General features: G+C 38.2%; 3 protein-coding genes across 4 annotated transcripts in view; 1 reads left to right on the forward strand and 2 right to left on the reverse strand.

Moving 5' to 3' along the window:
• LOC138023824 (carbohydrate sulfotransferase 11-like) overlaps positions 1–533 on the reverse strand; it is a 27,783-nt gene extending 27,250 nt beyond the window's left edge. Inside the window, exon 1 of the mRNA XM_068870908.1 lies at positions 332–533. The gene's annotated coding sequence lies outside the window, so the exon portion shown is untranslated. The remainder of the gene's footprint in view (positions 1–331) is intronic.
• Positions 534–3,351: 2,818 nt separating this feature from the next.
• On the reverse strand, positions 3,352–14,283 carry LOC138024118 (uncharacterized). Its single transcript, XM_068871223.1, has 10 exons — positions 14,145–14,283; positions 13,042–13,134; positions 12,815–12,909; positions 10,068–10,645; positions 9,209–9,330; positions 8,456–8,873; positions 7,545–7,650; positions 6,592–6,818; positions 5,955–6,245; positions 3,352–4,020 (listed from the first exon to the last, which is right to left on the reverse strand). The coding sequence occupies exons 4-10, from the start codon at positions 10,575–10,577 to the stop codon at positions 3,646–3,648; spliced, it is 2,049 nt and encodes a 682-aa protein (XP_068727324.1). The 5' UTR covers positions 10,578–10,645; positions 12,815–12,909; positions 13,042–13,134; positions 14,145–14,283; the 3' UTR covers positions 3,352–3,645.
• Positions 14,284–14,936: 653 nt separating this feature from the next.
• On the forward strand, positions 14,937–23,966 carry LOC138024119 (uncharacterized). 2 transcript variants are annotated; one of them, XM_068871224.1, is made up of 9 exons: positions 14,937–15,262; positions 17,513–17,843; positions 18,255–18,649; positions 18,952–19,062; positions 19,346–19,564; positions 19,961–20,131; positions 21,561–21,794; positions 22,422–22,611; positions 23,442–23,966. In XM_068871224.1, exons 1-7 carry the CDS (start codon positions 15,080–15,082, stop codon positions 21,576–21,578), a joined length of 1,428 nt encoding a protein of 475 aa, XP_068727325.1. In that variant the 5' UTR covers positions 14,937–15,079; the 3' UTR covers positions 21,579–21,794; positions 22,422–22,611; positions 23,442–23,966. The 2 variants fall into 2 exon arrangements, with proteins under 2 accessions (XP_068727325.1, XP_068727326.1); XM_068871225.1 differs by lacking the exon at positions 14,937–15,262 and adding an exon at positions 15,532–15,639.
• Positions 23,967–24,760: the final 794 nt, after the last annotated feature.

The raw sequence follows: 24,760 nt of genomic DNA on the forward strand, positions 1-24,760 counted from the left end.
GAATGAAAATTTCTTTTTGTTTTTTTTTTTTTCTACGAAGGTCAACATGCTGATGTGGATGGCAGCGCGCAAAGCCAGTAGCGTAACCACATCGCAGTCACTTTCAAATTTGCAAAGAAGATAATGATGCTTCACAACCAGCGGCCAACCTGCTTGTACATGAAGATATTCAATTTTGAGACCGACAAATATTGGGCTGCGGTACGGTCAAACTAATAAATAAACTCTACCATTCTCACTTGTTATCTGCGCTAATGCATTCTTGGCGAAATTATCATGGCGGCTATTGAGAGTGAAAGTGCAACAAGAAGACCACCAAAGTTATACTTACTTTATCAAAAATCCGACTTTTGGGCCTAGAATGGGGATTGGAAATTCTGATCAATTGCCAGCTGACGCGACGCTCAGGTTGTTGTTTAGGGTTAGTGTCAGCACAGGCCTACCACCCTCTGTTGGTGGTGTTGTTATGGATATGTAGAATGATATATACAAAAGAATGTTTCGGCGGTTGCGCTTTGCTTGGCAATAAAGTTTGAAAGCAAATAATGCAGTGGAAGATCAAGCATTTGAGTCTATTTGAATCTTATATATAGATTTAGCCAAGCCTAAAAGCGGAGCTTCCTAGTTATTTATTCTTACTGCCTGTAGGGTTAGTGAAAATAAAAGGTTTCGAATTGTCCACGCTTTGATGTCTCTGGTTGCTGCTTTAAATAATGAAATCATTTTCTTTGGTTTCTTTTATATAAGTGCACTGTCCAACAGAACGTTTGCCAATTCTCCATTTTGCTGAATTGGTTTCTTGTCATACTTCGCAAAAGTGCAAGGTCCTGACCAACCAGGAGTTCGAAGAATAGTGTCACCAGGAACTTTAGCTACTGCAGCTGCACTGGCTGACGCAGACCTGATACTATGAGGTTTGAAGCGACTCAAATAAATTCCAGCAAGTTCTAAGGTGGTTTTAATCCACCGACATATAGCATCTTTGCTGGCTGCTTTATACGCTTTAACATATGTGACACAGAAACTAGTAAAAATGCTTCGAAAATGTTTGGTGCATGCTAGGTATTCTTTAACAGCATCAACAACAAAAAGTCTAACATCAGTGGGATATGATGGAAACTCCAACTCATGTAGATGTTTGCCAGGTTTAGTTTGTTTTAGTTTGTCTCCAATCGAAAACTTGACAATGGAATTGTTCACCACCAAGTTCCGAATGTCCAAAAAATAAAGGTTTGACACCTCTGTGCTGATAAAACTCCCAGAAAGGCAACAGTCTTGTACGTCATTTTTAGTGATAGTTCTTTAACTGGGGATAAACTCTTCAAATAGGTTAACAAAATAGAAGGGTCCCAAGTGACAGCGTATCTTGGTAATGCAGGTTTTTGTTGAAGAACTCCTTTTAGATACTGCTTAGCAATAGAAAGTTCTCCAAATAAAACCCCTGAAGGAATGTGTACTACCTGTGATAAGGCAGACCTCACTGTGATCATGGCACTATATCCTAGTCCTTGTTCACACAGTTCTGTCATAAAGTCTAGAGCTTGTGTGGGAGTGGCTTGGCATGGATCAAGACCCCTTGAACTGTAAAAAATATAGCCATTTGTTGAGGTATGAGGAGTATTGTTTGTGCATACTCCCTCCCCAGGAATGTAATATGACTTTGGCAGGCTGGCAAATTACAACTCAGAGGAGGAAATTTCTATGACACAATCAATTTTACTAAAATGAAATGAAATTTCTTTTTCCTTGAAAGTTGTAAGACTTATCTTTAAGTCTTTCATTTGGCCCATTCTCTCCACTTCACTAGTGGTTTTTCTTGGAATCCAACCCAATTGTTTGAACAGCATACTTCGCAGAAGATTAAAGGACACTGCCGTGCGAGGACACGCGCAGTATCTCTCACACCCAAGGAATTTTTGCTTTTTAGACTTAATACGGCTTCCGAAAAACAATAAAATGCATATTTAACAATTATTCCATAAGCGCGCGTTGGATATGAGATGGTAAATAGCCAACGAGGCGCGTAGCGCCGAGTTGGCTATAACCAGTCTCATATCCAACAAGCGCGAATGGAATAATTGTTTTATTAAATTCCTTCAACTCCAAAAATTTGGAAGTACGAAATACGAGCGGAAAAAGCGAGCAAATACGAGCGAAATCGAAAAAAACTTGATGAGAACTGATGCGATGTTGTGTAATACCTTGTTGTCAGACAGACGCAGGCTCATCACAAAACATTTCTTGCCTTTTCGCGTACTTCTAAACGTCGGAATTGATCCAAACTTTCCCCCAAAAAAGTTTTTTTTCTCCTTTTTGGCTTTATTCAAAGAGTAATTTCGCATTCCGGCGAAAACATTTTTAGTTTAGCAACGCTTAACGCAATCATTTACCATATAAGGTCAAACCAAGAACGGCTTCCAAACTATTTTGTGGTTTTCCAAAGTTGTTTTTTTAATTGTTTTTATGTATATTTTGACTGAATAAATTATAAATTTGAAGGAATTCAGCAATTCTCGCGGACGGCTGGTGAATTCAGAGAAAAAGAGCAAGAACCTTAGTTTGTGGATAACAGTGCAGTAAAATAATAATTAAGATGGTCTACCAAGAGCCACTCGTCCTATTATTCATATATATTCCTTGCAAAACTTTAAAAGTGATTAGTGCAGCAGAAATTCTGCAGCCATCCTCAACTGGTGCCGCAGAAATTCTGCGGCTATAAAATTCTGAGGCCATCTTTAACTGGTGCTGCAGAATTTCTGAGGCCATCTCTGACTGGTGGCACAGAAATTCTGAGGCCATCTCTGACTGCTGCTGCAGAAATTCTGAGGCCATCTTTAACTGGTGCCGCAGAAATACTGCGGCCATCCTTGACTGGCGCCGCAAAAATTCGGCAGCCATCTCTGACTGGTGCCGCAGAAATTCTGCGGCTATAAAATTATGAGGCCATCTATAACTGGTGCTGCAGAAGTTCTGAGGCCATCTCTGACTGGTGCCACAGAAATTCTGAGGCCATCTCTGACTGCTGCTGCAGAAATTCTGAGGCCATCTCTGACTGCTGCTGCAGAAATTCTGAGGCCATCTTTAACTGGTGCCGCAGAAATACTGCGGCCATCTCTGACTGGTGCCGAATTCTGCGGCTAAAAAATTCTGAGGCCATCCTTAACTGGTGCCGCAGAAATACTGCGGCCATCCTTGACTGGTGCTGCATACATTCTGAGGCCATCTCTGACTGGTGCCGCAGAAATTCTGCAGACATCTTTGACTTTGGCCGCAAACTAACTACATGTGCGGAGAGTAAGTCAACCCCCTGACCCCCACTATGAAAGAACAGCTTTGGTGTACAAACCACTATTTGTCTACTAAATAATAACTTTTAATTCATATGTATATACAGTTTACAGAAAATAGCAGAAACTCTCTCACTGAGGCAAATTGTATTTCATTTCAAAAGGCAAAGTGTTTTGATAATTCCGTTTCGTACTACATACAAATGCAATGACTAAGGTGGTTAGTGGAACTTTTTAACCCATTGATGATTAAAATCGTCTGGACAGAGTAAATACAAGTCTGGCCGGTTTTGGCCGGTTCCTACATCAAAGGGTTAATTAATTCACTGGGTTTTCAAAAATTAAATCCAAATCCTGGTTACACGCACTCTCTAAGAGCAGCATACCTATTAATTTTAAGAAATGTTTTAGTAGATGGCATTAGTCTGCTATCTTCTGTTAGGTGAAAATCACAGCAAACAATACACGATTTCGGCAAGTCCTCAAGCCAAGGCTCTGTTCTCCTTCGCGGAAGATGTTGGGGTGACCATTTTCCACCATATGACCCTTTCCAGTAATGAATCTGAAAATGTATTTCCCCAACAGATAATACTTTTCCAAGTACTGGCATCTTATCATAATTTTCCAAAAATACAGCCACAAAACAACCAGGATGCAAGTTTTCAAGAAAGTTGTCAGTCACTTCCACAGGATCTTGTCTTTGCCGTGGATTTCTATAGCGGCCAGTGTAGATCTACAGTAAAGAATCAAATGTTAATTAAAGTTGAAATCAAAAACCAAAAACTGACAAATAAATTAATACATTTAAATTAAACAGTTTGATAAGGGACTATTCCATGGAAAGACTGAGTTTATCGTTTTCCTTGAATTTTTGGACCCTATACCTGCGAGGAAACGAAGCGCGGCCGCGGAATAAATTCGCATAAACATGTAAACATCACTGAAATCAACAAGTTCATGGTTACACGAGACATTACAAGTTGCCTCGACAAAATAACCACAAACTCAGTTTCCACTTATGAAGCTCACCAAATTTACCCCACGAAAAAAGTAGAAGATAAGAAAGAAAAGTAATATGCTTTGCCGAAGCGATGGCGGTTGTTTCTGCTCCGAAAGAACAGCGGAAACAAGAGACCTGGCATTGTGGAACATTCTTAATTACAAAATTCTGCAAATTCTCTGACTTTCGGATGCGTGCCTTTAATTGCCTAGATAACAATAGACTGAAAAAAGTGTCCAATGAAGACAATTCTGTTTCAACGTGGCTCAGTTTATTTTCATGAAAAGAATATCAAAATACCTTTTTCTCAATTGGATGACTGAATCACGCAACACAATCTTCCGGTCATTTGAAGTGTTTGTTTGCGCGAATTTTTAACAAAGACTCGGAAAAAAAAACTTGGAAGACTTTAAAGTAATCGATTGAAAGCGGGACATTTAGGAGCATTAGCAATGGTAAAATAACAGCAAAGTCATATAGCCCCTTCGTAGGAAAAATAACTGCAAAATCAAAGCATCTCTTTCTTTCAATGATTTAAGTGATCATAATGTCAAGTCAAAGTCTAGATTTTGTCGATTTTAATTTAACATCGGCATAATGACCGACAGTTCGCTTTTTCTCGGTTTGTCTTACTTTCCCAAAATATCTTTCAAGACCAAGCCACGTTTGGACCTTTAAAAGAGCGCGCACCAAGGGGCCAGTTCAATAGATCGTTCCCACTGTCACGCAACATAAAAAAATCGAAACCGTTTGATGAAATACGCCAAAAACTTGGAATGTTGCAGGAGACACATTTATAAAGTACTTCACCAATTCTCAGGTGTGTGCAGTACATCGTTTCTGAGTTATTTGTCGAAGCGTTTCACGCAACTTTATAGAGTTTTGTACCGAGCCGCCACCTTGGTAAATCCACATGAATAACTGGAATTCATTTAGCGATAAAAGCGCTTACTTTTCGCTCATGAGACAAAATACATGTGTATCACCTAATGTACTTGAAACGCTCAGACTCTCGAGATTCATAGGCATTTTCAACCAAATAACTTTATATCATGGTGTCACGCAAGGTGACCATTCGGAAATTAAAAATGCTGTCAGGAACTCGAAACTTGAAAAAAGACTTACTTCAAGGTCATATTCAACCTCCGAAAGATAAAATTTCAAACACATTGCGGTTTTGATTTTAGAATTTGATGACGTCTCTGTGAAAACCACCTATTCCCTTGAGGATAACAATCACTCAGAAAATTCAAAAGACTCGCTGGTGGAGCTTGATTTGGGTGAAAAAGAACACAAAGATGGTCGGAATATCTATCTTACGCGAACAGTCAGAATAATTCTTGAGATACTTTTAAGATGTCCGTTTAAGAATATTGCTTAACACCGTTTCTTCATTTCAGCTTTTCGTTTTTTCCTCGGCCGCAGGCGTTTGACGCTTTTGGAAATTCGTATAAATTTGGACTTTGGTCCACCGTTTAATTAAACACTACAGTCATCCGTATAAACTATAATAAGAATCGTTTCGATTTTTGTTTCCAAGAGTTGTTTTTACGGTTAAACGAAAAATCGTTAGTGTACGTTTTCCCATTCCCGGTCACATGTAATGGCAAACGAAAAAAAAACAAATAAGAAAAAACATTACGCTAAATGCATGCTTGTGGACTCACCTCTTGAATTTGCCGAGTCTCTCTGTCTCGCAACTCTAACAAGTCAGGAGAGATTTGGGCTGCAGGAGGGGCTGGTGCTGTCCGAGCTGATTGTCTTAATTTGTCGATTGGCCAACAGTAACTATCAGGAACACACGTAAGTTCATCCAGATGACTGAACCACCCTTCCCATTCGTCAGCTGCTTCTTTTGGCATGTTCTGGTGATACCTGGGAATGTCGCGTCTCAGGGCCTCAATGTCCAACTTTACTAGTGAGGGAGTGACCAGCTTGGGCTTTCCAATAGGTAAAGACTGAACACACATACACACACAAAAAAAGATCCTTTAAGTCAACAAGTCTAACAATTTGAGTCCATACAAAGATGTCTTTGCACCCAAGCACAAAAGAAGGTTAACTTTACATTGGTGGTCTAATTTCTAATCTTCCTATCAGTTGTTGGATTACTGCAATTTTGATATAATGATGTGTACATGTTAAGCCTTCTCAATATTGATGGGTTTATCAACTAAAATTAACTGGTTAAACCAATGCATTTTGCATACGATCTGACACAATTATTCATATCATCATGATGATAGTTGACCATACATGTACTCTATTTTGACAGTTAGTTTAATTAAAATGATAGAAATTTACCTTCAAGATAATAACTGGCCCCTGCCACTCTTCATGGCTCCAGTTCCTATAAAACATCTCAGCTTTCCCAGCCTCGTTGCGCTTGAACTTGAAACATTTTGGTACTGTATGTGCATGCAATTCCTCTGCATACTCCTCAACCCATGATCGTATATCATACACAACTTGCAGCTTATATGGCTTTGGAGAGGGATTACTCATACATGATGACAGTGCTCTAAGCAAGTCTAAAAAAACACAAAAATTATTATTTCCTGAATTAACCAACTCTACAATTTTGTCCCATTCCTATAAAATAAAATCTAGAATACAAGAATACAAGAAAGGTCATCGCTATATAGTAGGCCTAGTTGTTGAAAGATGTTAAAAAAGTTAGATGAAAATTAAGGTTAAAAGACAACGTAGGTATCGATAGTAGCCATTGCTTTCATGACTTTCAACATCATACAACTTAATACAAATCAAAACCAAGTGTGAAAGAGAATTGTACAATTGTATAAGGGGGGGGGGGGGGGGGCAACTTTTAACACCAAATTTGTTAGCTAAATAATAAAGACACCTCATGTCAACAGTCCAGTCCAGATAACATTTTTCTAATGAGGGACTCACTTTCCCCCAATACTGTCTTTTGCATCTCCTTTGCTATTAATTCTAGCTACAGTTGTATCTCATATGCTATTAATTCTATTTCTTTATCGTTAGCAAATATTCATTTCATATTGACTTTCAATTCCTTCATTTTTCCTCCGAGACATCCAATAACCATTGGAATCACTTTAACAGTATATCCTTCTCGTTATTATTATTATTATTATTATTATTATTATTATTATTATTATTATTATTATTATTATTATTATTATCACCATCATCCTGGGGATGCTTACTATCAACAAAGTGAAGAGACTGGCATTAAAGTAGAGTAAAAAAAAAATGTGACAAGAGTTTTTCACCTTCAATGACATATACATCACACTTGTCCAAAAACTTTGAGAACACTCCAAAGAATGCATCTATATCTTCATGCGTGTGTCCAACAGGGAGGAAATTTACTCTTATCTAGGAAAAAAGGCAAAGGAAAACAATAATAATTTTTGCTACCTGGTATTTGCTTGAGAACCTGATGCATCATTTGACAGAGTTGTAATCTTAATACTAATTAACGGTACATGTAATAGTTTAACTGCTATGAATCTTTGCGAACCAGCCCCTGATATTGACATCTACTGTCTCATAATCAATTTGCTTCAGACACTTTCTCTGCAGCAATTTGCTTTAGGATAAGTCACTCAATATTTCATATTATGCACTTGGAACTTGTATTGACGAATTTTGTTAAAATGAATGTGCTGTATTCAATTCGCAGGGTTCATACAGGTCATGGAAAATCTGGAAAGTCATCAAATTTACAAATTTCTTCTTCCAGGCCTGGAAAGTCATTGAAAATTATAAAACATCCCGCAAATTAATCATTGCAGTGTCAAAGCAAGGATAAATGGAATAAAGACGAGTTTCTATCAAGCAATGATATTGTCAGTTTCAGTCTGAGTTGGGCAGAAAGAGGTTCTTAATTTATTCAAATTTGATCTGAGTAATATCCTAAGATATAAGGCTGCTACTTCTTGATTTACACTGGCTTCCAGTTAAGGAGCGCACACAGTACAAGGTTCTCTTATTTATTTCTTACAATGGGCGATCGATCATTCACAGTGGCTGCACCTTCACTCTGGAACTCATTAACACCTGAGCTATGCACAATCTTGGACCTTAACTCGTTTAAAAGTCATGGAATTTGAACTCCTGAAAAAAGTGCAAACCCTAATTCAAAGTGAAATAACTGACTGAAACTACTACTTGTACAAACCTTCTCAAAAATCTTTTCCTCAACGAGAAGTGCAAGCAGGGCAAACATGTACCGGTTTTTGTTCTCTCGAACACAGTTGTCAAATTGGAGATATAAGACGGGAGGCAGTAAGTATTTATTTGTCCAGTATACCAGCACATCCAGAAGCACAGTCATTGTTAGGTTGGCATCATGTGGGAACTGGTAATAGTCAAATGATCCATAAACTTCTTTGCCATGTGATGACTGGCCACTGTGTACAATAGAACCAACAAGATGGGTGCCAACTGTGGTGAGGGCAGACATGGCCTTGCTAATTCTTCTCAGCTTTGGTATATTGGTGGTATGTTGATCCATGCCATCTGCAATGCTAGCCATGTAACGTTCTGGGTATTTTCTTGCTTTGTACCTATGAAGGTAGTAAGCTCTTCTTTCTTGCCTAATATAAAACCAAGTTAATAACATTAGTTCCACACTAAGAGACCCTCCTATTAATGCCAAAAACAAGTCAAGAGTTCATTCATTTTTGATAATACCTATTGATTAGTGTTATCAGTGGCAAGGTTACTTCCAGTCTTTTGTCTGTCTTTGAGTGTGCTAATTAATGTACTCAATTTACTAAGCCTACACCCATGTATTAATCATTTGACATCTACATCTTCCTCCTACAATTTGATTGTGGCTGCTTATTTGATAATAAAAATTTGTGTCTGCTACCTTCAGCAGCTTCAAATGCAAAAAATGACCCAAGCCCACTTAATAGAAAAATCATACCAAACCAGTTCAAGATGAAGCTTCAACAAACGATCAATTTCTGCTCTTCTTGCTTTGTCCATAGTTCTCTCTTTCTCTTGTTTATATTTTGTACAATCTGTACATTTAGTGAAACGGTTTTCCTGTGAAAGGTAATAAAGAACAATATTTTTTTAAAGATTAATACCCCTATATGATCTACAAAAAAGTCCAAGCAGAAAGGATGTAAATCATTATTAATTAAAATAATAATTATGGAATCCCATACATACTCAGCTAAGTCAAAACAGTTGTATTCAGTGCTGGGAACCATTATTATAACAATTTATTTATGCAGTTATTTTGGATACTGCGTGGAGAGGATATGTGGTTAGATTATTGAAAATTTGCATTTTTTATTTTTGTTATTATCCAACTCTAACTCCAAAATCTAACCGAAGAATCTGCATGTGATGTGACGTCTACCTCTCTAAAATTGTAATTTCCTCACCTGGTGTAAGTAGTGTAGTATTGATTGTAATAGGGGTAGCATTGTAACTAATGTAAGTACTGTTGGTATTGTAATAATATTATTGTAAGTGTTGTAAACTAAATAAATAAAGTAAATAAAATTTAAAGAAAGAAACGAAGTGCTTTAATAACCTCTACACGTCAAATTTCCAGAAAGTTTCGACACAGTTCAGAAGAAGATTGTCACACTCATACAGGGTTGAAATAGACTACAATGAAAAGTGAGACTCTGGTGTGATGGTTGCCGTGTAACTTTATAACTCTTCCAGACTACTTGGCTACTAGGCCTTTGCAAATATGATGATATAATAATATTAATTAATAATAGTAATTATTCTTATGTATACCAGTACAGTGTCTTTTTGCATACCTTTGGTATGAGAACATGAGCGAAATGTTTTTCCCAAATATTGTAGAAGTGGGAAAGGCAAACAGTTGGCAGATTCAATGCAGTGTTCTCCTCCAACATCTTCCTATATATGTCACTCCTACTGAAACATGATGGCAGGTGAATGCATCCTTTGTCAGGCTGATGGTCACCAATGGAATTAACAAAGAACTGAAGCCAAGAAATACATTCTGCAGTCTTAGCCATAACAGTGTTCTTCCCTTTGTTCCCATGTTCCAAAACTAAGACACCGTCCTTGAACTTGTTCAGAATTCTACGAAAAGTTTCTTTATTCATGTTGTGAGATAGAAGCCATGCTCCTTTGCATACACTCTTCCCCCTTATGAAGAATTCAGTTTCATATTCTCCAATGTCATTAACATGGCTGTGATTATGCAAGAACTCCAACACAAAGTTCCTCTTACAAGTCTGTCTTCTTTCATTGAACTGAACTTCAGCATGCTGAATATCATCAACAGACAACTTCCTCATGCACCTCTTTTGACAGCAATTAATGCTCAGAACCCATAAAACATCTTCATCTCTTCTCACAGTTATATCTAGAAGGAGGATAGCAAGATGAAAGATACCAATCTGTTGGGTAGTGAAAGATCCAAATAACCTGGTTCTGATTGGCTACAACCACAGCACCACACCATTCCAAGCATGTATAGCTACCATGTGTTTTAATCTGCTTAATAAGCGAATCAGAAGTGACTTGTCCTTGTGGGAAGGACATGTACTTTCGACCAGATAAACTTGAATATTATTGCTCGAGTCAGAGACAAAAAAAGCTTTTAAAAAGTGGTTCAATTTCAAAAAGGACTGATTTTTTTTATATCGTGTTAATATTGTGGTAGTACTGGAAATACAACGTAGCTTAAATACTTAAGCATTTCAAAACAAATTACAAGTTGATTCCAGCAGTATTAATTGCTTGTACTGAAATAACATTCATCAATTTTATTGCTCACAAGTTCAGCCAAGTTACATCAATTTATTTGAGGTCAATGAACAAGTTCATAGTTCCAGTTTCCACTGCAAATGTATGATTCTGCAAAATTCAGCCAGTTGTAAATTACTTTTGAGAATAATTCTCATTATACCAGGTGTCAAAAGGAGAACCCATTCTTAAAGTGGTACTATGATCAAAAAATCATTTCCTTTATTTCTTCAGATCTTGAAAGCGTGTTTGCTTAACACCTACCTGGCAAAATTTTGAGCTTTGAGTTTTATCCAAAGGCTGTTTATTTTGAGTGTAAGTTTTGGATTTCACGGTCCGCCATTACTCACGTTCAAAACAGGCCGATTGGGCCTCAAAGGGTTGGATCTAGAGAAAATGACGTCATTTACTCACTAACTTAAAATTTCAGCGTGTAAACACAATTTATTACATATGCAAAACACGTGTTTAAAAGTCTGAAAGCCCGAAACTCCCGTGCTGCATATTAATTCGGCCGCGTACACACGCATTTCATTCTTAAACTATAGTGAGTCTTTGACATCATTTTCTCCTCGACCCAGCTCTCTCAAGATTTTAAAGTTAGTAATGGCAGACCAATAAATAAGAAAATTCCAGTTAAAATAATCAGGTGTCTTTTTAAAATCAGAACTTAAAACTTGGGTCAGTTAGTGTTTAGTTAACATAGTTTTGAAATCCAAAGAAAAAAAAGAATTGTTTTTTTTGGTCGTAGTACCACTTTAAAGTGTTGAAATCTATAAAAGGAAAAGACTTCACCTCAGTCTGTAAACTCTGGCCTACATTTTCTTGACAAAATCCTCAACTTTTTCAAAAGCTGGCCTAAGATACCTGACTTTGATGCCCTCCTCTACATGTGTACTATTTCCACACTCTCATTTTCAAACCCAAATAATTTGGGTTTGAAAATGAGAGTGTTTTGGAGCAAAGGGAAACTTTTCCATAGCAGACAATACATCAGAATATCGTAAGACTGTCATGTTCCATTTTGTTGCATTTCGAAAGACAGATGATGATCCACCGCAATTTACTGTGGAAGCCATCCCAAGCATCTTTAAGCTACGTTTTGGGGGATGATGGTCATGAAAAGTGTTGTAACTTTTTCCTGGTTTGTTTTCCTGGCTGGTAATCACCACATTCACTGTCTTGTTGAGGAAAGTGACAATTCTAACTTTTGTAACAACACTTGTTAGCCATTGAAGTAGATTGGTAACCTTATCTTCTGGTTCTGATTTTAAGTCTAAGAAAACTATTTTGTCTTGAAGTAGTGAAATAAGCCAGTGGTTACCTGCAAATAAAACCAAGGAATGTTAATGTCAAAATAATAATAATAATAATAATAATAATAATAATAATAATAATAATAATAATAATAATAATAATAATAATAGTGATTCTTCACATTTGACGATCTGATGTGATGTCCTTAGCAAAATGGTTTGATAATTTTCTCTGTAAGGATTTCACAATTCTCTTGCTATTTGCAGGGGCACACCCACAGGTTTTGCATGGGGCCTGAATTCTTCACTGGGTTATGGGCCATTGCTTTGTGTGGAGGCCCATTCAATAATCCAAGATAAGTACTGTCTAGTTATAGTATTGACTATTACCAGTAATCTCTAGTCCAAAATGTACAATCTTGGAATGATTTTTCCCACGGGTAGTCCGTTTGGGTAGTTTGTCAGGGTAGTCCATGGACTAGGGGTCAGTGTTTCCAACTCTCTCATCACAAGAAATGCTTGCTTTTTACCTTGGGGTTTGGGACCACTCGAGTTGTCATCAGGTAACGTACTTCCCACCCAGCTGTTTTCATCATCATCCTCCAGCGAAATAATTTCTGAAAAGCTTAACCATAATAATCGACTGTTAAGGAATGCTGTCAAAAAACAAAATTCAACATACATGTAATCACCGCAATTTGTAAATCAGCACACAAACTGATTAACATTCCCTTGCATTAAGACACGAAATGCTCACCTTGTAGTTTGGGACCACTTAAATCGTCATCAGTTAATGTATCAACTCCTACCCAGCTGCTTTCATCATCATCATCCTGGAGTGAGATAACTTCTGAAAATTCAGAAACAGGGTCAAGGTTGCTGCCTAACGGTCGCCCGGTCGCCTGGGGCGGGTTTTGCTAAAAGCAGGCCCAGCGGCCAGCAGCCCACGGCCCGCAGTGGCCCGGCGGCTCGGAGGCCCACACAGTTTTGTTGTCCAGCAGTAAACAATCCTTTTCGATCCTTTCTTTCATTGCATGTTGCTAAGTGAAAAACATTGTCATTCTCTGTTGTTTTCGTCTGTTTACAACAACAAACAGAAACAAGGATTCCAATGATTAAAATGGTAAACGAATAGGCCATTTCCGAGTTCATATCCGTCTCCTCTTCAAAGGGAGTCTAAGTGCAAAGTTTTTGTGATGGTAATTAGTTCTACTTTACATATGAATGAAAACTAATTTTCATAAGAAAAACTTCGCACTTAGACTCGCCTTGAAGAGGAGACAGACATGAACTTGGAAATGGCCTATTCAAACTCACCGTCGTCCATTTTTCACGCCCAAACCCAATGCAGATCTGTGCATGGATTTATGCTGGACAAAAAAACTGTGGAAAATCAGGAGTAAGCTACCGGGCCTCCGGGCCGCTGGGCCGAGGCAGGCCGCGGGCCTGCTTTTAGCAAAACCTGCCTGGGGCGCCTTATTTGCGAGCACGCGTGACAAAATTTCTGAACAACTAGCCCGAACGGGCGCCCTGATTCATCCTCACTTTCTTTTATTAAAAAATGATCCCAGCTGGAATTAATTCATTCTGGGCTCTTGAAAAAATGACTTTGGCTACTAACTCTTAATGTTGGAAGCAGCACAATACATAAATCAGACTATCAAGCTATATGCCTATATGCTTGTGTTTCATGAAATAGCAAGTATTAAAACATGTTTCACAGCAAATACATGTATGTCACACATGCTCAGGCTAGATATGAAATCTGATGAAATAGTTTCCCTCAAAAGCATCGAGAAATTTATGGTTGGGGATGATCACACTTCTATCGCAATGGCATAATTTTTATTACTAGCTTACCATTGACAGCTTGCGCTTTATCTTCCCTGTCAAATATGTTATTGCAAACATGGCTCGACTTCCAACTCTGCATCCAACTTGAGTTATTTTGCTCGGATGTATCGCTGTCATTCAAATCAATCCAACGTCTTGACGAAGATTCTGTACGCGGAAACTTTGCTGGTGTTCCGAACTCACTTGAAACACTAGAGTCGGAATCACACAAATCCAAACATGTGGTAGTACTTTTCTTAGGAGTACTGGAAACCAAAGGTTCTAATTTGTGATCGGAGATCATAGTCGGATTGATTTCTAACGGTAAAACTGTATCTACGTAGGTCTGGAAATCTGTAAGCAGCACTGAGGGGCGTCACGCAACGTGAATGTGAAACAATGTGAAACCGGTCAAGGCGGATGTGAGGGCGAAAGAGAGTAAACCGGAAATTGACAAAAGTAATATTGTGATTAAGGCTGGCACAAAATACCGACCAAAAAGTGTGAAAGGCGTCGTTCCGACAATATAAAGCAACCGAAATGCAAATGCAGCTAAATGCGGTAGCGTAAGAATTCAGTTTTTTATCGCCCTGCCCTCTTTTTCGTGTCACGTTCCAACTTTTAAGCTTGCATTTATTAACTACAAATTATATTCCGTTATGTATTTATTTTATCCGTAACTTCAGTTCCACGTCCTTAACAAGTTGAAACAAATTTTTGAATTTATTGAAATATGAGAAATTCACAAGTTACATTGTTTCTTTGTCTTTTTAATTTCAAGTCCTCTTATAATCTGCATAATTAGCCGCTATTGTTTTAGTGCGCAGAAAGAAATAAAGATCAAAAAATGCTGTCTATTCCGCTTTCGGATAATCTGTGTGTGCAAACTCGACGCGCAACCTTTATAGTGAAACTAATACTCACGAAAGCTATCCTGAGTGTGATTGTTGTTGACGGTGAGAATGGGAAGAGGAACAGAAACGAAGCTCTGGTGCATTAAACTGTCATCAAATGCTGCATTTTTGTTTAAAGGAGGAAAACGAACTCCTAACTTCCAAAACATCGTTGGAGCTGTAGCTACTGACGCCCCAGCGACATCGAGTTTGTGCGATGGTTCCTCCCCGAATCCAAAGAAGTTGTTGAAGGTAAGTGTGTTTCGTAAAAATTAGCTTATATCCCGAGTTGGGGTCTGCTAAATCTGCGAGCCATGCGAATTTCGCGTTTAAGTCTTAAGTACCCAATTCAAATAGCGCTGATAAACAGTTATTAAGTCTAAGTGCCCATTTTAAAATGGTTAGCTTTCAATAACTGTGTGACTCGCATGTTGGCTCGCATGGCTCGCCTATGACTCGCCCCTTGGCTCACATGGCTCGCTGGCTCCCGGGTTATAATACTCCCCGAGTTGTATTGTTACAAAGAAGACGCTTTGAACGACTGGGGTCATACCCATGCGTTTATTAGTGATTGGGGAAATCGCATAAAAAATCATATCAAATGAGTGGGTTAATCTTCCTCTTGTTGAGTGAGTACTTAGCGATCGCTTTTAAGCCAAATGATGTTGAAACCAACGACAGGCCAGGCCAAGTGGCCAAGCTTCTTTAGTGGTTTTATACTAGCTAACCGTAGCTGGGGCGCCTTTTGTAAATTTATTATTTAGCCTCAGTACATGCTTGATTTTGGTTATTTACAAATAATTGGAGGGCCCAACAAAATTATAAGGCTAAATAATAAATTTACAAACGGCGCTCCATATAGCCGACGTGCCTTAACTCTAAGTGCAGTTTGTTTCTTTCTTTCGCGGGAGCGGTAAGTTAAGCTTTATTAAAAGGGAGCTTAGCTTAAAATTACTGTGCATGCTTGAATGCAAGAAAACCGTGCTGTTTTTCCAAACTTACAAAATTGCCAGGCCTTCGTTTCGGGAAAGGAGCACGCTCGACCGAAGACCGGACTCGAGAGAGCGACGGAAATCAAGCAGAAAAGATCATCGCGGCAATCATTTTACTTGATCAGTAATCCTCGGTCATTCTGTTTATTTTACATTAGACAAACGAAACGCTACTAGTTTTACGACTTCGCATGAAGATATCCTTTATTGCAAAGCAATTCCCAGAATGACTCAGGATTGCTGATAAAGATCGTAGAGTGAACAAAATATACCTCTTCACTGTGTCTGACCTGGAGGCCATATAATTGGGATAAAGCAACCGGAAGTTAGCTGTTTTCCCCATTTGACAGTTGCGGCGCTTGTTCCAATGATCAAATTTTCCGTTGCGTGAATGATATTTATTATCAAATGACTAAAAAAGTTTTTGAAATCTGCCGCTTTGTAGTGGAGTAATGGAGGTTTGAATTCGGATGAAATCTCTTATAATTACATTCATTGTAATTTTAATAATGGGGACATAGTTTTTAAGTGAATCTAGCTGTTGTTAAGTTGCGTTTGCCCTCTAACCAACATGGCGTCAGAAACTGCGATAAGTCCAATTGCTGCATTTAATACATTGTATTTTTTCTTTATGAAATAATCTGAATATTTTGGCTTATCGATTAACACTCAAATATTATTGTTACTTTATTATTATTTTCGTGTTACTCAACATACATGTAAGCAACATTTCTTTGAAACTCACAGGAGCAATGAACTATTGTAGCATTGATATCAGGACGAAAGGCCCTGTTTACAAGAAGGGAGGATTACTCTTACTAGCACTCACGAGTGTTAAGTATTTATGAGTCATGAGTCAGTGAGTCAATGAGTCAACGAGTTAGTGCAGTTAATTAAACCATAAAATGAAAGCTAAAATTTCAGAGAGTGCTTAGGCCTAATCAATGAAACGAGGGCTTAGGCTTAATCAACAAATTATTGCTATATCGACTGTGAGTCTCATTGACTCATGACTCATTGACTCATTTGACTCATAAAATATGCGTTCTCAGCACTCACACATTTCTTTATTTGAGCAATGTGTTTACAAGGCAGATAGGGTTACCCTGGTGCTAGGGTAACCCTATCTCAGGGCTGGGGTTACCCTAGCACCAAAATAACCCTACCTGCCTTGTGAACACTCTGCTAGGGATAACTCGGCTACTTGGGACAACCTTTTTTCTGGTTTATAGCCGCCAGTGCTCTTACCAAGGTCATTAAGAGTTGTCGGGCCTGATAGGGTAATCCTACCTGGAAAACTTTGCTTGTAAACCTGGGTTATACCCTCCCTCCTTGTACATAGGGCCTAATTACTGAAGCCTAAAAAATGCATTCCTTTGCCATTACACATCTAATATTTTGATTAGTAATTCATTTTGCAAATGGCCTTCCACTATTGAAAGAAAACAACAGACTGATTATTTCAGACTATAATTACTTATTTAATGTTTTAATTGCTTTTTTTTGTTAGATGGAGTTCATTCCCACCCAAAGTGGAAGCTACCATTATGCCACACTGAATCCACGTCACTTTAATCCATTTGATTGTGACGGTGATTTCAAAAATATAGGTTCAAGCAGAGATGCAGATAGCCTTGCCAACCACATCTGCAGTAAGTTGGAAGGACTTAAGCAAGTGGCCACAACAGAGAATACTGTGGAGGATCGGAACAAAGCACCAGAAAAACGAAAACTGACTCCACTTTACGCATCTGTGCAGCCCACAAATAAACAAAAGGTGGTAGAAGAGTCCAGCTGTGTGAAGGGAATAATGGAACGTTGCAATGAATGCCAGTTTGATAGTAAGTGCAAATTATATGTATACACGAATGTGTCAGTTTGAAACTGTTGAATGTGGCAGTTTATAACTGGACATAGAATAAAATCTCATTACATATACCACATTATTTTACAAATTATAAGGATGAATAACTTAAGTATAAGAACATTTGACTAAAATAAGTGAGGAAATAACAACAACAACTTTATTACCCTTTTCATAACAAAAAAAAATACAATCATTATGAAGGAAAGGAAATATTAAATAGAGTAATGGCTTCCTTAACAACTACGAAAGCTAATGCAAGTCGGAAGCCAAATTGAAAGAGATTAATTTATAAGACAGTAAACACAACTACAATACCTAAACTATCATGTGCCTAACCTATCCAAAACCATAGACTCTAATCTTCTCAAATGTCTTTCTTGTACAGATAAAACCTATTTTATCCCAGTCAAATGCTTGGTAATGCCACCAAAAGAGAGGCAAATAAGAACAGTCGATGACAGATTCTTGAAGGACTTGATAAAGAGTATGGAGGAGCTTCCCTCAGGAAATTATGAAGCTCTGTTTGTGCTAGTAAAGGGTATCAAGAATAAAGAAGAGTTTAATGTAGACAAGGTGGAGCAGCATGAATATGAAGTCCTTGGTGGTACCCATGTAATGCTTGCCACCAAACAGCTCAATGAAATGTACCCAGACAACCAAAGCTTCCAAGGGCGTGTTGCCAGAATTTACATTGGCCTGTCCGATCAAGAAGCACTCTGGCTTGGTGCAATGCACAACAACACTGGCGCTTTTCGTCACCAGCTCACATACCGGGATGAGGTGAGAATGAGTTATTTATAATAATAACTTGTACTTGTGACTCTCCGATGCAAAAGCCAAAATACATTTACTACACTCTAACAGATTGATCCCAGTAAGTTTCTTGTTTTTTGAATATGTAAATCATTTAAATTTGCAAGACATGTCTTGCAAATTTAAATGTGTCGTCACTTTTATAAAAATTGTTGTTAGTCTGCTTCTTTCCAGATCTTTTGGAAATATGTAAATCCCCAACAAATTGCCAATCAGTGAGAGAACATCAAGGTTTAAAGGCAATAATGTAATTGTGTATTTGTTACCAGGTGGAAATTTCACGCACACAGCTGTTTTTACCTATTCAAGATTGCACTGGTGAACCACCACAGCCAAGTGATTCATGGAGAGACATGTGTGCAAGTCTCCTCCACAAGAAGGTGAGGGGTCATCATTACACTTACCAAGCAGCATTACCATTATTTTTTAGTAGTACAATCCAATTACATGTACTATTTTTGCAAAAAACATAAGAGTTGAGATTTGAAACACAGTGCAGACTATTGGCATATTGATGACAGATTTTACATGAAAAAAAACACAAAGCATCAAAGAAACTTCATGATGTTTCTCCATTCAAATCATTACTGGCTACTCTGACACAGAAGGTCTTAAGAATGATTAATTAATTAATTTATTTTTCATTTCCTTTCTGATATGTAGAAACGAATCCTAAGTGAAGTTTTTGCCATGGCACAGCTGTCTGCAGATGGATGGAAACATTTTCAGACACTAAATACTATGTTTGAAAATGTTCAGCTGAAGGGGCAAAAGGCTAAGGCCACTGACATAGTCAACAAAGGGAAACCAATACTGAAGCAGTGGCAGTTGAAGCCTCTTTGTGGCCTTTCAAATCATGATCAAAATTTCTTGTTAGAGAAGGTAAGGTTGCAGTTCATTTCCTATTATTGTTATTATCATTATCATCATCATCATCATCATCATCATTATCATTATTACTTCCTGATAAGTGTTTGCTAATAATCCAGTAGGGCCGGAGCTAAACCATTATCCTTTGGCACCACTGGGTTACACAAACTGACAGCTACAATTATTGCTGTCCAGAATTACTTTACTTGTTCTGTTAGATAAGTAAATGTACCCCAAATGTGTTAGCTTAACTCTAGGAGGATCATGATCTTACAGAAGAACTTTTTACAAAATAATACTTACAATAATAAATTGTCATCATGACCCGAAACAATAAATTCATTACACATCAATGAGAAAGCCATAACTTCAAGTTATTTATCTGTGCATCCAATGATGTCTCTGCAGGTGACAAGCTGTGACATGAGCTTAGAGGAAATGAAGAAGGCAGCTTCAGAAATCAAGTTACTGCGGCCAATTCAAGAGGCCATTGTGTCATTTTTTAAGGCAGAGACATGGGAAGAAATTGCAGATGAATTTGGGCATGAAGTATTACCAGAGAAGCTGCTACGGTTTGCGGTGAGTTGAGGTGATTCTGCATGGTGTGCAGTGTGCACTATAGTCAGGCCTTCTGATATTACGCGATGGTGCGATTTCGCACAATCGACCTCGAATCGCATCCGATCGCACAATTCACGAAAAATCGCATAATTCACAAAAGGACACACAAAATTCATAAAATGAAACATAAATCAACACGTTTCTTAGAAATTCCTGCATAAATACGCCATTTTAAAGATGATTTATCTTGGAAAAAGGCTAAAAAACCTTTGTCACCTTCGATTTCGTAAACATTCGAAGTTCAAGGCTTTATTTTTCATGTCGGGGACTTGGTACGAGTCTCCTTCTATTGGTGCAACACAAACACTCCCTTATATACACACCACTGAAATGACACAGTTGCCTTCTCTTAGAGAAGAGATTTGTGAAAAATAAGCAAAGTTGTAAGTTTTTCGGCAAAATGTAGTTTCTTTCGTTGAAAACTGATAAAAACTTACTCATGGATAAGTTTGTTGTGAAAACGCTCGCTTTTTCTTCGACGAAGAAGGAAGTTCCCACCTTCCGCCCAATCTGACAGCTCACGATCGAGCAAGAAAGTACCTCACAGGTACGCTCCACGTGGACGATGGACTGATGTTTTTCTGGTTGTGCAATATTAGGGCCTTTTATACGAGAGAAAATAAGCCGCGGCTTACTCTGGCCACGGTGTACAAAATACGCAAAAGGAACTATTTATACGAATATATATTCCCACGTCAATATAAGACGCGGCTTGAAAAAGACGTGAACATAGATTTTGTACCATTTATACAGTGTGAACATTCGAATCTTCTGTAAGCCGCGGCTTATTTTCTCTCGTATAAATGGGGGTATGGCCCTATTGTGATTGACATCTTCGGAAGTTCGTGGTTGACAAGCACCTTGATCATTCATTTGGCATGTTAGCTGTGTCCTTTCAACTTTAACGTGGTGCACCGGTAGTGCAGAAGGCATCATTTTTTTTTATTTATCCCAACTAATGTCGATCGAGATACGTAATTACTGTTCCTTTGTGTTCAAAATGTCTTTAGGGCAGCAAAAAAGTGTTTTTCTTAACCTGAAACCTTATAAAACAAGCTTAAAATTGCTGAGAGAAAAAATCGCATAATTTACATTATTTATCGCATAATTGGCCTTTCTAATCGCACAATCTGCCCTGAAAAAATCGCATAATTTGCATTTTTTAATCGCACCCTATCAGAAGGCCTGTATAGTCTATAATCAGAGTCTTAATAGAACCCATTGGGAACTCGGAAAAATCCAAGTTCCAGATGCGCAGCGCAACCAATGTATCACTGTTTAAATCATGTACTATTTCTATTATAACGTTTGGAAAAATGTCACGCATGTTTGTAATAATATGATATTGTTATTAATGTTTAACAGTGACATTTTGTCTTTCCTCCAGGTGAAGGATTTTGAGTAGTCACACCATTTCCAGACTTACCTGGAAAGACTTAAGCAGCAGAAAGATACAGATGAGATTCAGGAAGTGGATGGTGTGCTTGACGGAAGACATGGTGCAAAGGGGATAATTATCTTTTCCTCAGATTTGAACAGAGTGCAACAGGTTGCTATAACAAAGTTGCCCAATTTCCGCGGAGCATTTTTGGCAGTTGGTGATACATATGATGACTGTGAGGTAAATAACTTTAAACATTCATCAATATGAAACTGCAAGATTACACTTTTTAGATGCTTTTAATGCAATGTAATGTAATTTATTCTCTACAAAATAAACAAATTTACAAAATTAATGAGAGTTGAATAGTATTAGTATAAAGAGAAGAGGACAGACTAGAAGAGAATTATCCAAATTGATTGATCTGTTTAAAATGCTTACCCTCGTCCAAACACAAGGCTATAATAACAAATATAATTTGTTATAAGATTTGTTTTTACTTACTTACATTTTTTAAAATGTTACTTCCAACTTCAAAACACTGCAGGCAAATCGTAGTGTTTCAGATTGTATAAGGCATGTAAAAATCCAATACTAACCTTGCATGATTATGGGGTTGAGGGGTTTGTGGTTTTAATTTAAAAGTTGTCTTCACTACAGAATACAGGGCCACTCATTTCCATATCATTGAATAACAAAAGCTCCTATTGTTGTGCGTCTCGTTCTACAAATTAAACCTTCTAACTAATTTGCATGTGCTGGCCCTGCGTGGCACTCTATTCTGTAGTTCATGCTCCTAAAAGTTAACTCGTGAAACATCTCATAGGTGTTTTATATGGAAATGTGATCCTTTTTCTTTGTATGCAGAGTGCTTTAAACATGATTAGTCTTATATCGCGACTAAATTTCACCAAGACGACATCATTCAACCTTGTACTATTTGTGAATATTGATGATGTAAAGACGGTAAAAGAAAGGATGAAGGAAGGAGGGGCAGTGGACACTCAAACAGCACATTTCTATGTGACGAATGGTCATCGAGGACGAGAGAGAACAGGTATTTATAAAGTATTTGTACAGCATTGCACATCACTAACATGTTTCATTTACCTATGCTGAACTGTTTCTTATAATTTATTTTTTAAAGTTACAAATACATTAAAATTAAAATGGCAGACTGGCCAAGAGCGAATGGTGTGGTTTCGGGTCAACGGTTGCAAAGCATCACTGCAAATGAATTAGCCAATGACTGATTGTGCTTTATTGAGATTCCCTCGACAGTCGATTCCCTCGACAGTCGATTCCCTCTCGATTAAATGCAAGGGAAATGGTCTTTAACTTGGAGAATTACAACAAATTTCCTCAAGGAAACCTGATTTTGGTCATCTGAATGGTTTTTAAGGCATATTATGGCAATATAAATGCGGTGTAATTTGAAAGTTTTGAAAGATTTAGAGCATTTTGGAGTGTACTATATAGCATTTCTTTGACCAAAACCGTTTTTTTCACGGTCCAAAATGCCTTTTTTTGTAGAATAAGCTTTCATATCTTGCTTTCTGAGGTGACATGTTTCCATTTCAAACTGTTTAAGTTAGGAAAGAGATTTTTGATTAGTCAGCGTAATCGGATCGATTTAAGTTACTTAATACGTACTCGCTATGGGCCGGTCATTGTTTTTCTCCTTTTATAAATCAGTCATTTTAACCCAATGCCTTGTTAACTTTTTGGCTAACCGTCACACTTAACATTTCTCTGAAATGAATTTTTTAAGTGTACGGTTTGCTAGGGAAAATTCTGGGAAAGAATTTGTAAGCTTAAAAGAACAACAAGATGGTCTGAATTGAAGCAGATAAAGAGATAAAGTTTTTATGATTTTCTTGGTTTCAGGGCCTTATTTAACGGAATCAGTGACAACATTTATCATTGGGCACTGGTCAGTTTCCCGACAAGTAACAACAAGGCATTTGCGTGCTTCAAACATGGACAATTTAATTAGTTTAGATGGCAAACAAAGCCAGATTTTACCCGAGGATGCTTTTTCCTGGTTAGTAGACCATATGTCCTGTGAGGGTGACACAGTGATTGATATAAATAGCAAGAAAGCAAGTACGTTTATTGCAGCCCTCAAAGGAGGACGAAATGCTGCTTGGATAACATCCCAATCATGTGATGTCCAACAAAGACTAAGACTTGAGGCCATTTTTGCACAAAATCCAGACTCTGAATCTGAATAGCCGTGATTATTCTTGCAGTTATTTTACCTTTTAAGAAATGCGCATACTCTTTTACGAAACATTTTGATGTTTTTCGATAATTATAAATATGTATTAATAAGTTCTTTTCTTGCAACATTTCCAATTTGACTTCTTGAATGTAAAATTTTTTAATTGCATTAAATTTGTTTCAAATGACAGTTGACAGTTTGTCTTTCAAGATGTTATAGTAAGTGGCCTGGGGTCAAAATACTGTGATATGTGATCTTGTCATGGGCCGCAGAATTTACGCAGCATGTGTGCTTGCCAGGGGCTGTAGAATTTCTGCGGCATGCGTACTTTCCAGGGGCCGCAGAATTTCTGCGACGTGTGTGCTTGACATGGGACCCAGAATTTCTGCGACATGTGTGCTTGACATGGGACCCAGAATTTCTGCGGCAGGTGTGCTTGCCAGGGGCTGTAGAATTTCTGCGGCTCATGTACTTGCCAGGGGTCGCAGAATTTTTGAGGCATGTGTGCATCAGGGACCGCAAAATTTCTGCGGCATGCGTGCTCAACAGGGGCCACAGAATTTCGGCGGCATGTGAGCTTGGCATGGGACCCAGAATTTCTGCAGCATGTGTGCTTTCCAGGGACCGCAGAATTTCTGTGGCATGTGTGCTTGCCAGGGGCCACAGAATTTCTGCGGCATGTGTGCTCGACAGGGGCCACAGAATTTCGGCGGCATGTGAGCTTGGCATGGGACCCAGAATTTCTGCAGCATGTGTGCTTTCCCGGGACCGCAGAATTTCTGTGGCATGTGTGCTTGCCAGGGGCCACAGAATTTCTGCGGCATGCGTGCTCGACAGGGGCCACAGAATTTCGGCGGCATGTGAGCTTGGCATGGGACCCAGAATTTCTGCAGTATGTGTGCTTGCCAGGGACCGCAGAATTTCTGTGGCATGTGTGCTTGCCAGGGGCCACAGAATTTCTGCGGCATGTGTGCTTGCCAGG

This window comes from Montipora capricornis, chromosome 11 (assembly GCF_036669925.1).
Source record: "Montipora capricornis isolate CH-2021 chromosome 11, ASM3666992v2, whole genome shotgun sequence".
NCBI lineage: Eukaryota > Metazoa > Cnidaria > Anthozoa > Scleractinia > Acroporidae > Montipora > Montipora capricornis.